Genomic DNA, 18970 nt, shown 5'->3' on the forward strand with positions numbered 1-18970 from the left:
CTCTCCTGCACAGCACCACCATCCTTTCCAAGAATAGTGAAACTGTGACTTATTTAAGGATGCCTGACCCAAAAAAAAGAGCGTGTGGTTGTCTCCAACTGTCCTACAGTGTCAAACCGCAGCTGAAAACATGTTTGTCCAAACAAGAAGCCGCGACTCACTCACCCAGGGATAAAATGAATCAAATACACAGTATGAAAATAGGACAGTTCATATTAGTTCATATTGGATCGTGTACAAAATGAAAGGCCAACTACACATATATTTTTTTCTAGCGTTGTCTAATTATTTTCCTCCAAGTTGTTGTAATGTAATAACCTTGGACATTAAGATATTGTACATGCCACATAACATTATTAAAAACGTGAGGGTACATCATATGATTAAAGTTTGTCTTGCGATATATTTTTACTAAGGCAATATTAGAAACCCCAAGTGATATTGTTAACAAGTCCCCCCCCCCCCCCCCCCCAAGAGTGAGTGAGAACTCTTGCCTTCCCATCAAGGCTAGTTGCAGTCTCTGTTTCTATTCATGGTGCTGCAGCTTTTAAACCTAATCTTTCTGTGTGTCTCTCTCCATGGTGCTGAAAAATTCAAACTTCAAGCTCCGAAATCAGTCCTTCATTCACTCATCTCTCTTCCCCGCATGATGCTGTAGGGTACTCCATAGTGAGTAGTATTTCATAATCACCACTGATGCTAAGTGTTACCACTGACAGGTCCTGTATTGCATATAAGCAAGCAAAGGTGAGAAGTGTAGGAATTTTGAAAGCTTAAGGTGGAAGTCTCTATTTTACTGTTTAAAAGGAAGTAAGATAAGATAAGATAGGATAGGATAAGCCTTTATTGATCCCCAGAGGGGAAATTCAGGTTTTGCAGCAGCATAAGAACAGAAATATGTTCAGATAAATAGGGAAAGGTAAAAACAATAAATAATTGGGAGTATATAAAATAGAAATTAAATTTAACAAGATAAATTATGTAATAAGCACTAGTTATGATTTAATCAGTACTGGGTATAATATTTCATTATATCAGTAATTTATTTACATTTTTCCCCACTCAAAACTCACTAATATAACTACCACATATCTAACCCAGTTTCACTCATTTTTATGGATTTGTTGCTAGAGAGTATGTTTTAAAGACTATTTGCTTTTCTTCTTTACTCTGGAAACTTCTATTGTCACTAGTTGCTAGTACTCACTGTTTTTTTTTATCACATTAAATACATCCATATTTTGCCTAGTAAAACCTAGTTTCTTACAGACCACCTAGGCTAATCATGAAAAGCTTTACTTAAAATGCGTAGCCCCATAGATTTCAGTTAGCAATATAAATATATATATATATATATTTTTTTTTGACACTTGGGAAAAGTGAAACATTTAGATTTAAACCCAAATGCATGACCAGTAGTTATATAATTAGAAATATAATCTATAGTACAGCAGCTAGTAAAATCAATTGTCACTAGTAATTGGCAGTGTAGTGACCAGTGGCTCCCTACAAAATAAATAGAAGTGGTTTATTTTAACCAGTAGAGTTTATTTTAGCACTTTTTTTATGGATCAAATGACAGTGTTCTTCTTCTGGCCTCTCTCTTCACCTCTCGTCACACTTGTCCCTACTGTACATGACTTGCACTGGAGGCCTGTATTGACCTTTAACTAGGCTAATTAGTATTGACTGTAGTTGTGAGAGAAAGTGAGAGAGAAACAGATGGACAAATGGAGAGAATGTCTCTTGCCCTCACTCTCTCGCTCTCTCTCTCTTCACATATATAACTATGTCTACATAATCACCTATGCATAGTGTATATACTGTAGTCACAGACAAAACAGTGTTACAGTACGCAGACAGACATGTCCCTACAGTCTTCTGTAATAGTGCTTGGCGCTGTTATTCACTTCAGTATTAAAACCTCAGTAAGGAGCATCACAGCCAGCGAGAAAGTTTATTGAGTGCAGATTTTCCAGGGGAAATCAGAGTGCTTGTTAGAGCAGAAAGTGAAGGGAGAGGGGAGTGGAAGTGAAGCGAAGAGAGGAAGGAAGAGGATGCAGGGGAGTCTGGAGTACATAAAAAGTGTCAGAAGAAAATACTGCTTTCTTCCTCCCAGGCCTTTATATATATATATATATTTTTTTTTTTTTTTCTTTTGGGAAGTTTGTTTTTAAGCTGTGGCTTTTGTTATTTTTTCTCCCTAATATCCTGAGTCTCTGACCAGAGTCTTTTTTGTTTGTATCAGATTAGAAGACACAGAAAGCGCATGCCGAGTTCTCCCTCATCAAGTGTTTCATTTTATCTTGTAGCGTAGAAGTCAGTGTTGTCAGGCGTGGACAGAGTAGCACCGCTCTGTCCTCCCACCACGCATTTAGCTGCCATGTTGAGTGGCTCAGCTCTGACTGCTTGTCAATCTGTGGCTCTTAGTGCCAAAACGAAGTATGTGAGGAGATAGTGTGACAGACAGTGAGAGAGAGTAAAAGGGACAGAGAGAATGAGAGAAAGTGTGAGAAATCTTTTTTTTTTAGCCTGTCTTAACTTGTGCATGTCCCCCCTTTGGTAGTTTGTAAATCGGCTCTATGATGCATCTTGTATGGCCCATGACACCCTCGTTGTCTGCCATCCCTGCTGTTTATGAATGCCCCCTTTTCACACATTTGATATTTAAATGTTTAAGATGACTCACTCCTATATGGGTGGAAAGTACAGGGGCTATCTATCATAAAAGAAGTAGGATCTTCCCTGGCTTAAATCCTTAACTCTCCTGTACTTTGAACAAAAATTGGTATTCTTGTCATTGGCTAGGGGGAAAGCAAGCCCTGCAATTTCTCATTGGGCAGCTGTCAGAAGCCACTGCTCCTCTATTAGTAGGTTTGCAAGCTCCAGGATTTGTCACAGTCAGGATAGAGCATTCTTTAAGCTACAGGCAAACACACTTTTAAAAAGTAATCTATTCTGCATTTGTTAAAAAATTAACAGGCTATATTTTTTGATGTCTTCTTTTCTGCCACACGTAGAGCTATTCAGCTGTGTCTCAAGATGCAGAGACACACACAGTATTTTCTCATCAATCTTGGGATTGATTATTTGATATGGTGGCATTAATTAGATAGCGGGACCTCAAAACCTGTTTCTCAAGAATGGGGAAGTTGAGTAGACATGAAAGATGGATGCAAACCCAAGCGTGCTGTGACCTTCTAGATTAGAAAAATACGCCATGACCCTTCAATTTTTTTGTTCACTCTTTGAAGTGTGTTATTTATGGTGAGAATGGATGCTGTCAAGTCAGATTTATATTGAATTCACTGAATAGTGCCTGTCGTCTCTCTCTGTCGAGTTATCTGACAGAGATGAGATGTGGTTTGAAAAGGACGTGGTCAAGGACGACAGAGCAAGGATGTGTTTCAGAAAAACACTTTTACTATGCATTGTGCATGCCCTGGGCAGCTGCTTAATCATAATCTGACATATACACACACTTTGTGATGATAACGTAACACCTTTGCCAATGCGGCTGAGGAAGCTGCAACAAGACTGACTAAAGTACACAAAAAAGGCCACACAGTCACACCTCTAGTCACTGATTTGTATGCTTGTATGGCTGTAACCTGGGCATGTGGGGTTTATGGTTCAGTGGAATTTAGGGAACAGCAGACATCTACTGTGTGACAGGAAATCAAGTTAATTCTGCTGCAGCCCAGCCACAAATTATATGAAAATACAAATATATGTATGAAAGGATCGATCTCTGTCATTTTTTATAAAAAGAATAACGTAATATTTTAATAATCAGAAAGGATCACTGGCATGGCACTTGTGCTCAAGTTCTCTAGTTAGATGATTTCCACTGAATAACAACATATGTTTTATGATTGTTTAGATGATATCCTGCAAAAATGTTTTTAATAGGGTGGCCGGGGTTAGGCACAGAATCCAGCATGAGTGGCACTGAGCATGTTTATCCCAGGGGGCGTGAAGTCTGGGCTGAACCGCCTTGGCTCTCTCTGCCTCCCTGGAGTCACCGACATAGGTCTTCATTTGTTTCGATCAAATTAAAGGAATTCCAGATATGGTCTTCTCTTTGCAGTGGATGGTAAGGGAAACACAGTTTTGATAAAATGTGTTGCATCCATCTATCTTGATGCTCTCACTTAAAATACAAATACCCAGACAGCCTGTTTACTTACCTTACTACTTTGGCCATTTGTAACACAGTTAATAACAATTGTGTTGCCATGTCAGAAATGTGGTTACGTTGAAAATTAAGTCATGTACGAAGTACTACATGTCCATAAATATGAATTTGGGGTGACAATAGGCTCATCTGCAATGATAAGGCCATCCAACCAACACCAAATCGGACTCCTACCGCTACTTTTAATACTAATTCTAATGGTAATACTAACACATTGTAAGTCTTTGCATGCAAGAGCATAAACTCTAACATCATCAATATCAACCAGTCTTTAATTATAAAAAGTGTATTAGCACTACCTCTAGCAAGGTTTAGATAAGCATAAAAGAGCCAAAGTAAATATGCACTTGCTCACATGTCCAGTCTCAGCTCTGTCTAGCATCCTGTTGGGGTTAATTGCTTGTGTTCCCAAGCACAGATACACGCACAGACTCTGCAAGCACTGACAGAGGCATGCTGTATGTCTCAGCTCTTACTGAGCTCCTTTAAGCTAGTTGAAGTAACAGACTCATGCTGGCTTTTAAAAGTGCCTTGATTCAACATAAAAGGGGAGATGAAAGTTTGTGTGCTTTCAGTAAAAGCACATCAACTGCTTACTCTGCCCTTATGAAGAGTCCATTTATTCCTAGTGGACTTGTGTTATTTTCTGTTGATAGAAAAGTTAGACATATGTGTTGTTTTTCATCATGACATCAGGTTCCCTGGTATAAAAAACTGCGTGTGACCGTGACCTTCCTCCATTGTGCTTCAGTGCTCTTGGCAATGTTTAGAAATGACATGAATGAACCCTAAAATCTAGAGTGTGAACTCACACGTGTGTCATTTTTCGAGTGTTTGCATGGACAGTCCTACATGACTGGTTTAAAAAGAAAAGAGGTGCCTATGTGTCATCCATTGTGAGCGTTCTCTTTGTCCCTCAAGAGGTCACCAAAGCTGTCAGCTACTCATCTTCCTTAAGGCCACTAAACACACGCCAGTCAATGTGTGTGTGAGTGTGCGTCTATATTGGTGTAGGGCAGTTCAGGGTACGTTTAGCACTAAGCAAATTGCAGCGGGAGCAGTTTGGTCAGCTGTGATTAGCTGTAGAGAAGCTGAAACATTGAAGGTGACTACAGCGGCGCCACTAATGCCTGTGAATGTCACTGAAGCCAGGACACAAAGTTTACTCTAAATTTGTGTCTTTGCCTCTGGAAACTTAGTATTCAAAGACTTTCCCCACAAGATCTTTTAGGGATGTACTCTGCTGATGACACCCACATTGCCCCGTCACATACCTAATAGATATGTATTCTCAATCCCAGGTAACAACTGCATTAATCTTTCTCTCCGCTTCAACAGGGGTGATTTACACTGCTGGTATCCTGGACTGTGAGACCAAAGACTCCTATTGGCTTACAGTCTTTGCCACAGACAAGGGGGTTACACCCCTGTCAGCTTCTATTGAAGTCTTCATTCAGGTACCCCACACTCTGCTGCCAATATTCACATTATACTATTCATGCATAAGAGGTTTTATACAGAGGAGATGTCTTTTGATTTTTGCACTGAGAGATGAGCAGAAACATGAAGTACCCAAACCAGTACTTGAATATGGTGTCGTTTTTAATAAAAACTCATCAGTGGAACCTCAATCCACTGTAATCGATCACAAAGATACAGTAACTCCGTAAATTACAGGCAGGGAATTTGTCCCAAATGAATCAACAATGGGCCCAAGGCGCACTATACTAGTACTAGCTAGATAGAAAACAGCTAATCTATGTTGAATCACTGATTTGACTTTGCTCACCAAGTCGCACCAAAAAGTTTATACAGCAGCTTCTCAGCCATCACACTCTGCAAAGGAGCATAACTTTTAAATGCCTTCTTTCAAGTCTACAGGAGGGGGATTGTTTGACATTTGAAAAGAGAGTTTGGGTGGAGTATTTCCAGCATAATGTCACATTATTTTCCACATTTCTGACTTTTGTCCTCTCAGCTTTATCTCTATATTTATTATATATACCATATTTGGTTATACACCCAGCACTCCTTTCCTTTAGATATAACGTTTGACATCTTTCTACTCCAAAAATGATGACATTGTATGAAAGGAAGCAGCTAACATCTGTCATTGATACATTCTTACAGCCTGCAAACATGTAACTGCAGGCTTGTTTTGACGCTTTTAGTGTTACATCCAAAGTAACATTATGGAGTTAAGCAATCAGTGTGTTACTCTCTAAAACACCAATGGTGCTCAGTGCAGTGGATAACTATAGCACTGCTCAGTCTGTAAGCAAGAGATACACACTGGAGGGAATTCTCTGCTTCAGCTTCTGTTTTATTTGGCACTAAGTAATCCACTGTCTAAACACTCAAACACACACATCACTGCTACAACACTGCTCACCCTCTGGGGAAGGGTTCAGCAGTGTGTAAAAAACCCGAAACAGCCTTTTCTGGCTTTGGGATATTCAGGTGTGGCGGCGTGATCGGGTACTTTACTCCCAGCCTCTTCATCACAGACAAAAATAGGGAGATTAATCAGGCACAGGTGCTCCTCATTCACCGGCTGAACCATCTTGGCTCTCTGTGCCTCCCAGCAAACACTCAATCAACGCTCTGTTTGCCATAAATATTCTAGATCTATGCTGTAAGAAGGGAAATTAATTTGCAGTGCATTTAAAGTATGACATCCATGACATTTTCTGCTGGATAAATTTCCACTTTGTGATTGATAATGGACCCAGTCCATGCTACATTTCATGAGTTGTTGATTAACAAAGATACTAAAATCTGCAGATTTTCCACACAATAACGCAATATTACCATACATGCTGATTTAGAAGGTTTTATCATCTAATTGCCAATTCAGATCCAACTCAGATATATACAAACAACACTGCATACTCCTGTCCTTTGCCCAAACCCTGCCTTCTCTCCCTCCTCCTCTTCTTTCCCCCTCTTCCTCTCTCAGGTAGAAGATGTCAATGATAATGCCCCCCTCACCTCGGATCCTATCTACCACCCAGTTGTCATGGAGAACTCTCCAAAGGATGTGTCAGTCATCCGTATCCAGGCGCAGGACCCTGACCTCACTGCAACGGCCAGTCGTCTGAGTTATCGCATCACTGCTGGCAACCCGCAGAATTTCTTCTCTATCAACCCCAAAACAGGTGAGACTCACAAACAGACACACAATTTTAGATAATTAAAATATCTTGGTAATATTATTGGCAGTACAATGTTGTGGACTAATGGCTTAATAAGTAATATATCCTTATCAAGAACAAATAATTACACCAGTCTTTTGTGCTTCGATGTTAAATGCCTCTGAAATGACAGGAATTTTCTTTCATCATGCACCTCCTACTACACGTTCATTCAATAAAAGGCTTTGGCTCCCACGCAACAAATTAAACAGACTTTTGTGCCCACACAGTCAAACATCTAGGACACTGATGAGCTGCCCAGACAGTCTTCACTGCACTCTTAACTGAATATTGCTTCCAGTCTTCTTTAGGGGTGAAAGCTCTTTGCAATGTACGTGAGGGAATTAGTGTAGCTAGTTTTTTATTAAGCCAGTGTGTGGGTGAATATCTTCTAATCATGAAGGAGTTTACAATTAAAGTTTCTTTCCCATTACTTTTGTTCCCTCAAGGAGGGCCAAATAGTTTATATCCAGCTGCTGTGATATATGTTAACATGAATAAAAACATGCATTTCACAGAACGTTCCAAAAAGTCTAAAGGGAAAACCAAAGCTGAAGTTGGCAAAATGTTTCAGGAGTATTTGCTTGGATTTGGAATTAGGTTTGTATACAGAAAATGCTGCCAACCACCACGTGGGTTCACCATAAGCCCTCTACTATGGGATCAAGACAAGGTCTTAAAGAGCCTGAGCTTGTGAAATGATGCTCAGACAGCCCATGTTTGTATATTACCTATTTGGAGCCTGTGGGAAAATACTGCATGAGAAATCAAAGCATGAATGTGTAAAAAGCATCTGTGCAAAATGACAAAATTTGTACCCTGTCCCGGTCCTGACCAATTGTACTTTAACGTGTGCATGCAAAAATACCCGTCTGTTTCTGTGAATGTAGCCTAATTGGGTGATAAAACCTCTAATTTGCGTAATAGTCAGTGGGTAGTTCTATTTTTATCTAGTTGGATTGGGCTGTAAAGATGGGATCAGAAATTGGGAGTGCATTTTTAAAGAGTACTCTGCCGATTTAGCATTGCAGTCGTCTGTTTTATTCTACGCATTCCTCTCCCTTGTCAAAACCTGGTGCCTACATTACCCACACGCATTATGCTAGTAGCGGCTAATGTAGCCTTGAGTTGCTAGCCTCAAGCAGAGATTAGGAGCAAGCTACAGTGACAAAGTCACACCACTTGAGGCAATTTATTTGATTTAGCGCCGCTCTCTCAAGCCGCTAAAAGCTTTATACAATGTTTTTCACAAATGCAGTAGTACTTCCTGAGATCTGTAAACACACTTTGATGCGTAAAATTGGCGGAGTTCCCCTTTAAATTTCAGACACATCATTGGAACTTTCAGTTTTTCAGTTTTAAACAGAGTTTCCTTCCTTTCCTTTTTTGTCTGTACCCAGATATTCACAAAGTCTTCTGCCTTTTAGAATTTTTGTGTAACCTTACTGTTGAGACAATTTGTGCACATATTTTATCCATACATTCTCAACATGTTTCTTGAAACACAAATTGTATGTGCTTGCAACATTTTTTAGACATTCACACACTTGAATTCCTCATACATTTCTTTTAACAGGCTCAGAAAAGATGATTTATAACTTCAGCCTGTGAAGTAAATATCATCTCACAACAAGTCTTCTTGTATTTTAAGTATTTATGACTTTTTGACGAAATGGCCATTATTAGAAGAATTACCATTATATCTGTTCAGACTGCAAACATCATTAAAGCAAATGAATTCAAATGTTTTTTTTAGCTCTTGGCTGCCAAGTTTGAAGTCGAGGGAGGGTCCCATTCATTCTCAGAACAAGCTTTGCTTGAAGCTTCCATTAAAGAATTATTGAAGAGGTGAAATGTTTTATTCAAATCCTGGGGAAAAAAAATTGTGAAGTCTATTCTGTCTGTGCCCTAGATTAAGCGTTTCAGTAAACAACAAAAAGGCAAATTTCGGCTGTTACAGGGATCTGTATTCTGATTCAAGAAATGTCAACGTAATGATCAAAAACCAGTGGCCTATATGTAACATGCAGCACGTCAGTTATCAAGCTTATGGTAAAAGGAATCCCCTAACGGTGTGCTATTGCATGTTCACTCTGTTGTAAATCAAAGTGGGTTTTTCCATTTCCTACAAATAGGCTTTTGTTATTACAGCATTGTGGATATATATTAAGGCTAATATTGATCCCGATAGAGACATACTGGTCCTCACACACTCATTAACATGTAAACCCAACATACACACATTCTCACACTTACTTTTGACCCTTTAGAGTCCTTGAGAGTGAAATATGATTCAGGTCATATGACTCTAAGTAATAATCAGTTACTGTGCCTGTGCTGATGCATCCATCAGATGTGAATGTCATTAATACAGTTGCAAAATCACACGGCGAGTTGATTTATTGTTCAGCAGATTACAAGTACTCTTCATAGGTCCAGCTACCGTATGTATGATTCATGTATGTGTGTGTGTGTGTGTGAGAGAGAGAGGGAGAAAGAGAGTTTGTGTGGCAATTTAATCAATTGATTAATTGGTTACAGCAGTGTGTTAGAGAGGGCAGCGCTGTCGCAATGAGTCGATGAAGATGATGCTGTCTAATACTGTATGAAACAGAGTGTGTGTATCCACATGTGTTCATGTCTCTGTGTGAACCACAACATACACCTAACAGCTGTCTAAAAATAATTTGTCTTTATGTGTGTGTGTGTGTGTGTGCCACAGGGGAGAGTTTTTAGCCATCTGAGCCCTGCTGTCTGTCTCTGTCAAAGACACTCAGTATTTTGTTATCTGTTTCTCGTCAATTCTATGCAAGAGAATTCATATTGATGACTATCTTCTTCACACTGTGATAAATGAACTTTCACTGCAATACTGAGCAATTGATTTTTAATGTTTCATGCAATCTTTTCTCTCAGAGGCCACACTTCAGGTTGGTTCCCACCAGCCTATTGAAGTGCAGCATGTGAAAAAGCATGGATTTCTTTTGTGGATATACTTTATTCTGCAGTTTTAGAAAGGCACAATCACAAGGTGTCAATTTCAATACATCCTCAACATAATTTTCACAATGGTGTGACTGATAGTGCCAGTCTATTAGTTTGGTAATGAGACGTGCATGAGTGAGAGATTCATTCAGTATGAATCACTCCTCACTGTTTACCCAGTCAAAAACTTTCCATGTACCAGAGTGATTTCATTGGATAGATGAATAAACAAAACTGATTGATTTGCTTTCATGAAGCGGCTGTCAGCCACACTTTGACCTGAACCGCTGGCAAACCCCTTCAAGTTTCAAATTGTTTTTCAAAACTAGGTTTGGGGGGGTTCAAAGTAAATACATTTTCAACTTCACTCTGGAAGTGTCAGTTTGATGGGTTTGAGGTACTGCAACAATTCCCAAAATGTATTGAAGCAGAACTTTGAATGAGTGCAAAGTGTGTAAATGTGCTGTGACAGCATACAGTGTTTGTCTCTGGGTGTGTGAGTGAAGCCTATTTCCTTTGAGGGTGAAGACAGAACAGATAAGTGTTGACACAGAGTGTTAGATGGAGTGCTTCTTAGAAAAACATGCATGTTTGTCGAGTGTCTTCATGGAGTGTGACCTTTTTTGCAATACACCATTGGATTGGATTGGTTTTGTTGTACCAGGATATTAACACTTCAAGTCAAGTCAATATTCATGATCAACAATGAACAAAAGTATGAAAATCTCAAGTTTGTATTTTTATTCTTGCTCCAGTTAGAAAATGCATGAGAGCTATTCCCCTTACAAAGAAGTAGGCTATGAATTGACTTTACTGATTGTATTTTATAGGAAGGAGGAGAAGTCTAAAGATTTGAAACAAGCCACTGGACCATTACATACATTTGTGTGTGTGTGTGTGTGTGTGTGTGTGTGTGTGTGAAGGAGTGGGTGGGGATTTTTAATTTTTTTTTCTCATGTCCAATTAAAATGGAGGCTTGTCCAACTGCAGATGTGCTGCGAGCTGTAGATCATTGATTTTTATCAGAGTTGTTACTGTGTTCTGCTGAACAAGCCCCCCCCCCCCCACCCACCCTCTAGTCTCTCTCCTGCAGCTTGTGACTGCTGCTCTAGATTTACTCCTAATTTGCTTAATTGAAGTTAGCCTGCGTAGCAAGCTCAAGGTGACACTGCGATATGTGCGAGCACCAGAGTGTGCGCGTGTGAGTGTGTGTGTGTGTGTGTGTGTGTGTGTGTGCACCATGGTTTTAGTCCGTCCGTTGAGCGTTGACTGCACAGATATTTTAAGCATCCAGAATAATCCTACTTCACTGCAACGCTTCATTACACTGAAACAAACACATTATCACCATTCAAGCACATTCAGTGTAATTATTCCACATATAAAATCTACACAGACATAATTTCAGAATATATATGTATGTACGTTATTTGTGCATGTACCCATGTGTGTGTATGGATGACTTTATTTGCACATGCATGTAGTCTGGTGTAGAGTACTTTATGCACATACTCTGAATGAAACAAAGAATGCTACAGCAGACAGATGTATTCTTTTTCTAAAACTAAAACAAAATAATAGTATTTCAGCGCTTGTATCAGTGTATATTTTTCTTGTGCATTTGTATTTGTGTGTAAAATGGATCCAGGCTTTGAGAAATGTGCCCATTTCACTGTGTTTGGATGCTCTCATGAGACGCTGAATAGTATACAAGGATTGTGATCCACAACATTAATTTATTCTGGAAAACAAAAGTCGGCTTACAATATTATAAAACTGTCATATAATGTGCTGAATCTGCTTATGGATTAATACCTGCATTTGTTTTTCTTGTTTCCCTGTTAGCCATAATGACTGGAGAGCTTTTGATTTGTTTTATTCATAAAGTTTTTACTGACTAAACCTAGCAATTATTGATTGATTGACACAAACTGTGTCTTTGTTTGTGTGTGTGTGCGTTTGAGGGGGGGGGGGTCTATGCAGTTGTACAATGACAGTGAGCTAGCAAGCAAATGACAAAGTATCAAAACACTGAAAGAAAGAGAGAGAACAAAAAACGTAAGGGGAAAATGGCGCTGCGGTTGTCCTCCTTTGCAGCCTGCTAGCGTTTGTCAAACCATCTAACCGTCATCTGAATAATCTGGTTCGATCAAAGCTATAATCAATAGCCTCGCTCCTTTCCCTCTGTCCTGGTGGCATGCCGGCCAACTGAATGACCCTCAGCTATACAGTGCCATATGAACATGTGCCAAATGCCATCGTCTCTGCCAAGGCTGCAGGCTATATTTCTTTGAGCAATATGTGTGCGCACCCGCTCATTTTTGAGTGGGAGGCTTTCTAATTGGAAATAATTCTTTAAAATGTTTATAATATAAATATAAACTTGTGAAGAGAGATGATGAATATTTTATGAAAGTTGTATTCACACTAAATGTCGAAAAGACACCAAGTGTCAACCATCTGCAAATCTGTGTTTGTGTAACCTGAAATTGCTCTTTTTTCTGATTTCCAGGGCTGATCACAACAACCGCGAGGAAACTGGACAGAGAACAACAGGCTGTGCACTTCTTAGAGGTATAGAAAAACCTGAACAATGTATATGGGTTGGTAGTATTATTATTTATCTGGCCCTGCCACATGCCACAGCCCACTATTAACAGAGACAGGGTGGAGGACAACCCGGGCAGGCCCTCAAGGCTCCATAAACAGTGATGAATGGTCGTAGTTTTGGGCCCCAGGTTTAGTATTTTCTAAATGCAATCATTCATCATTGGTTATCGTCTCTACTCAGGAGGGGAACAGGGAGGAGAGGAGCTGGTTCTCCCAGCGTTTGATAAGCGCAGACACTGGGCATACAGATAGCTCCGTGATTACCATTTCTGTCGCTCCTGCTGCTCTGCATGCAGATGAACCTGATAATCAGAGATTCTCAACTTCAGAGGCCTGAGCAAACTTGTACTTCCCCAAACTTTTCTTACAACTTATTAAATGCTGCTGAATCTACAAGCACTTTGCCCTCCTGCAAAATGGAATGAAATAACCCACAGTTGACCCACAGCGTTGCAGCTTGGTGTTTTGTTTCTGCAGAGCCAATTGTCTAGATTCAATAACTCTTTTTGCTGCTTTGTTCAATTCTAGCACTTAATAAGAACCCAGTTTATGACAACACACTACAAAATGAAAACAGCAACTGTAGAAAGAAACTTGAAACCACCGACATCATATACTTAAACATTCCCACCTAAAATGAGTTTAAAATTGGGGGCAGAGAAGTCTTTGTTGTTGCATCGTCCTGTCCTGTCCTGTCCTGTCTTGTCCTGAGATTTCAATCGGGATGCCAGTCCATGCATGCCACCCACTGCTCCGCCTGCCAGTCTATGCTGCCTGTTTGTAATTAATAGTCTAGTGAGCAGGCAGGCTGGCAGCAGTGGTGTTCACCCTGATCTGATCCAATTGATCAGTGATCAGACCTCTGCCTCTGCCTCCAGGGGATCAATAATACGGAGAGATTTCCCGTGAGCTCAGCCCCACATGGTCCTGCACTCCACACACAGTGGGAACCAGCATTTAAGATGTTAATAAATGTGGGTACTCACAAATAAAATCCCACACACCTGACGAAACATGTTCAAGTCTCTAGGACTACCTCATATGTGTTTTTTGTACTTGTACACTTGTCCTTTTGTCCTCAGGTAACAGTTATAGATGGCCCAGTGACTACCCGCCAGTCTACTGTGTGGGTCATAGTTCACGTCGAGGACGAGAACGACAACCCGCCCACTTTCCCGGAGGTCACCTACCGCATCAGCCTGACTGAACGAGACCGCAACAAACGCGGTGAACCGGTCTACCGTGTCTTTGCTTACGACCGGGACCTCGGAGCCAATGGCAACATCACCTACAGTATCGTTGATGGTAATGAGGATGAAAAGTTCAGTATTGACCCCAGGACTGCTATGGTGTCATCAAAGAAGATGGTGACAGCGGGAAGCTATGATATCCTCACCGTGAGTTTCATACACAAGATTTAAAACATGGTCTTTGATCTCTGACTTTTATTTAATTGCTGTGTAGTCTGAACATGGCTAGAAGGAGATTTCTGCTAAAATACAGCACTCAATAGCAACATGGAAAACATGACAATTAGTCTATGGTCTCAATTACAGACTACAGGTGGTCTGACATGAGATAAGACTGTGACCTCTTTCAGGCACAGTGCTCCTCTCTTTCTGCTCCCTGAGTGCTACTTTTCCAATTCCAGTTTCCTGTTACAACTAAATTCATAACCAGTAGGAGTTCCATTAGTTTTATGGGGCTCTGCTGTCATGCAGGTGCTCACATTATTCATTTTTCAGCCCAGGTATTTGAATTTGTACGTTTTTGGTAGACTTAAAAGTGCTAAGTTTGGTGAAGTGGCACAGCTGAAGTTGTGTTTATGCACATCAGGTGGCACAGTGCATTTGTGATACTCTGGCATGAAATGGCACTTGTGTTTCCCCCTGCTCAGACTTTGTCTAATCCCAAACACAAGCACATATTTCAATTTTTGTGGCTTTGTTTGTGTACCAAATCCAGCCCCTTTTACATATGAGCTGCAGACATCTGATTTTTCTTATGTGCCTGATTCACTGATTAGTTGATCACGCCCGTGTGCCCTGGGTGTTTGTTCTTGCAGTTCCGTTTCAGTGGAAAAGGGCTCATAGTTGAATTGTGGGAGCAGCCTTCTACAGTGATAAGGACAACAAACGCACCAATCTTCTCCCCTTCGACAGTGTTTCTTTATTTTCAGGGTAACACTGTTCTCTAAGCAAAAAATCGTTCAAATAATGTATTTGGCTCACAGGCTCCGGTCTTCACTGAGCACCACTTATAACACCATATTTTACTATATATACTATATTCGTATGTTCCTCCAAAGATTTAGTTGATTTATTTTGGTTAATGCGTTTCCTATTTGGTGTGTGAAAAGCACTGCAAGTTATTTGAAGTCAGGCAGGGACAGCCATCACATTAAACTGTAATTGCTGGGATCAATTTTGAGGTTAACAAAAATATTATTTATGGGAGAGACGTTGTCACTGAGGTGTAGGTGTAAGTAAATGTAGGTGTCAGTGTAGAGAAGATGAATGTAGATCTCGTACAGTTTTGACAATATGTGTGAAGCGGAGAGGCCCTGAATACATAACACTAGATCCTGTGAGGTGGTAAATAACAGTAAATCTTTCTCCTCCTTTCACCAGTGAAAATCTTTCAGCATTTTGCTTAAATTCCCAAAATGATTAATTTTGCTCGGGGATGTGTCCCCTGAATGTCTGGTTTCTCAGTATTGTTCTTTCTCTTAGATAAAAGCGGAGGACAGCGGTGATCCCCCATTATGGTCTACTGTCAAACTCCACGTAGAGTGGATTCGCAAACCTGTCCCTTCACCTCTGCCCCTAGTGTTCACACAGAGGTACTACAATTTCTCTATTTCGGAGACGGCAGCTGTAGCTCAGCCGGTGGGAGTGGTCGCTGTCAGCCAGTCAAGCACACCTCTGTGGTTCAACATAGTCGGTAAGAAAATTAATGTACGATACTAAACTAACAGGCCAGAGAACAATCCATATTCAGAATTGTCTTGTGCTGTCAAGTAAATTCAAATACATTTATTCAGGGTGTTTAACAAGTATAGCAAAAATAGCCAGGCCACACAAGCAAAAATTTAGTTTTTCTTTTCCATGTTTTTATATATATTTAATTCCAGAAGAGATTGAATTGCCCCATGAAGGATGAATAAAGTATTTTGAATTGAAAAATCCAACTGCATGGCGGAGTATCATGATAAGAGCGATGGTATTTGGCTTTTTTCGGGTCAGATCTGTGAGCTGGAACCGAAACACTGGAACCAATGCATTTCACACCATGCAATGTGCAATGTAGAAGGTTGCAAATGTTATATTTCTTGATTCAAACTGCAGGCTTCCTCACAGACCTCCACAACAACTTTTCTTTAACTTGGACACATTGCAGTATATTTCTGTTACCTCTCACTGCTGCAAGTTTCTGGAAAGTTACCTGCAGTGGATATTCCTCATGATCAAAATTAGTTTGTTAAAATCAAAAGGCCTATACCTGTCTGCCTGTTTAAAATCGGTGAGCTCTGTCTGGCCCCTTGATTCAAGTCTTGCTCCCTTACTTTGGTGTTAATATGAAAAGGACTGTTATTAGTTGATTGTTCTTCTTCAGTCACACACATCAAAGATACAGAAAATGCAAATGTGGTGGGTTTTTCCTGCTCCTCTCTTGCTGTTGACATCAGGGGAGTAATTGTGCAGGAGAAGCTCATTAATATTTGACGTATTTTTATCACAAAAAATGAAAGCAGGGTGATTATCTTTTCTCTCAAACTTCAAAAACTGAACTCGAACATCACCCATGAATGAATCGCATTTACCACACTGTGCTGAAGTAGTCCACTTACATTACTTAATAATACACATAAATGTGAAAAACGTCAAGGAGTCGACTTTGCAGAGTGCTGTATGTACTGTAGATGATGCAGACCTTTGATCACAAGAATATCCTTGACTGCCTGAATAATCTCTTTCTCTTTCTTTCTGTCTCTCACCGTTAAGGCGGACGGCTCGCCAGAGAAACGTTCTACATCCCGCAGAATGCATGTGGAAGAAACTGCTCACTAGACACAGGTCTGGTCAAAGCTCATTGTGCCACACTTCTTCCTCAAATGCCCCGGGTCTGGAGGAATTCCAAAAATGCAGCGCACAGTGTCAGGACCTTGTTTAGCCAAAGGCAGTATTGATTGATTTGAGCTTGAAAAAATATTCTCACACAAACAGCACTGGTTTGTTATTGTTGAACCAGGTGGGACAAGTTGATATCATGTGTTCAGCCGCTCTGCTGCTACTTTGGAAAGTAAATGGGGAGGTGATGTGACACAGTCGGCCTCTAATTGTAGTGTTCCTACCTCAGAGAGACTAGATCTATTTGAAAATATACCTGTTGTGATGTTAAGACAGCAATGCCACTAAAGTTTTGATATGAGTCCACACTGTTTCATTGATGTTATTTTAATAGCAGACATCCTCTCACTTCTCCCAGAGATCAGTTTCAGTTTATCTGTTTTTTGGGTTGACATTCATGTGTGCCATTCATTTTTATGGGCTCTTATGCTAGTAGAATATGTGATACAAACAATATAGGGAGCCAATGAAAAACAATTGCTCTACAGCACCACTATTCATCAAAAACTCGACAGGGTACATTTGAGTTATTAGTTAATAATTAATTATAGGTCTGTTATCTTAAAATAAGACAAAATCTAGGTGAGTAATTAAAAAGTATGTCAAATAGAAAGTAAAATATTGACTATTTACTGTTAAATTAAAACATTTATGTCCAAACAAAGTCATAATTTATTGACACAATTTGTTCTGAAGACATAAACTATACATACCTGTTCAGATTCTATATGTTCCTAAAATACAGACGCAACCAAAAATACTAAAACTAAATCTGAAGTATCATCAGATCCCCTAGAGGCACCTCTAACAGACAGGAAAGAAAGGTACTTCTTGTTATTTTGAGGCTACAGACTGTGATTTCTGTTTTTCTTGATGCTGTGAGATTGCAGTGTAATATTGACCAACCTCTCCTCCAGAAAAAAAAAGCGAATCCCCGTGGTTTGCTCCGACTCAACACGCATCAGTGGTTCTGTGAAAAATGCCCAATCAGTATTCATATGCTGAGGAGAGCTCAAGCTCCTAGATATCTCGAGAGAGAAGCTGGAATGAGACGAAGGATGGTACTGAATACCTAACACACATCAATCCTCTCCCTCACTCTAATCAAACATTAAGCCTCTAAACTGTACACTCACCGCCCGTGGAAAAGACCCGGCTGCAGGTTTTTTGATCTGTGAGATGGGTTGTGTTTTGGAGTGATAAGACAGATGTTTGTGTGGCTGTTAACAGCTTGCAGGCTGCCAAGTGGGTTCGGTGCTACATTGCATTGCATTTCACTTCAGTTTATTTCACAGACCCTCCAGCTCCAGACGCAGGCACCTGGCCAAAACAATTACACAGTAATAACTTAGAGCACCTGAGTTTAGCACGCACAGTGAATACGAAATGAATGAAACTCTGTGTGAACCATGTGTGCATGTGTGTGTGTGATTCCAGGGAGCTTTGACATGCAGTTTGACCTTCAAGTGGGAGTGGGGACTCTAGTTGTGGCCAAGCCCCTGGATGCAGAGGTGCAGTCTGTGTACAACATGACTATACAGGTGACAGATGGGACCAACTTTGCCACAGCACAGGTACACGCACTTTTGATTTGTTATGTACTGCCGCTGCCTCTTATACACTCCAGACCCACATCAAATTAAATTATTGTCTTCCTAAGGGAGCTGTTTACTCCCAGCTTTCCTCCTTCCTACGCATGTACTCCCTTTTTCTTAAATTATCTCTCGCTGACTATGAAATTTTGCTTTTTGTTGCTCTGTCTTTGGCATTTCCTGTGCTCCTGCTGTCTTGGCTGGCCTACTAGGTCTGCCTTGTATGGGAAATCCTTGATATCAGTGGATTAATGGGATTAG

General features: G+C 40.2%; 1 protein-coding gene across 1 annotated transcript in view; it reads left to right on the top strand.

Annotated features, from left to right (window-relative positions):
• Positions 1–18970, top strand: part of LOC139295463 (protocadherin Fat 3) — a 57324-nt gene that overhangs the window by 4375 nt on the left and 33979 nt on the right. The window contains exons 4-10 of the mRNA XM_070917657.1: positions 5537–5655; positions 7158–7356; positions 12890–12951; positions 14070–14384; positions 15720–15930; positions 16992–17063; positions 18555–18691. Of these exons, the coding sequence (XP_070773758.1) occupies positions 5537–5655; positions 7158–7356; positions 12890–12951; positions 14070–14384; positions 15720–15930; positions 16992–17063; positions 18555–18691 (1115 nt within the window). The remainder of the gene's footprint in view (positions 1–5536; positions 5656–7157; positions 7357–12889; positions 12952–14069; positions 14385–15719; positions 15931–16991; positions 17064–18554; positions 18692–18970) is intronic.

The sequence above is a fragment of the Enoplosus armatus genome, chromosome 13, assembly GCF_043641665.1.
Source record: "Enoplosus armatus isolate fEnoArm2 chromosome 13, fEnoArm2.hap1, whole genome shotgun sequence".
Classification (NCBI taxonomy): domain Eukaryota; kingdom Metazoa; phylum Chordata; class Actinopteri; order Centrarchiformes; family Enoplosidae; genus Enoplosus; species Enoplosus armatus.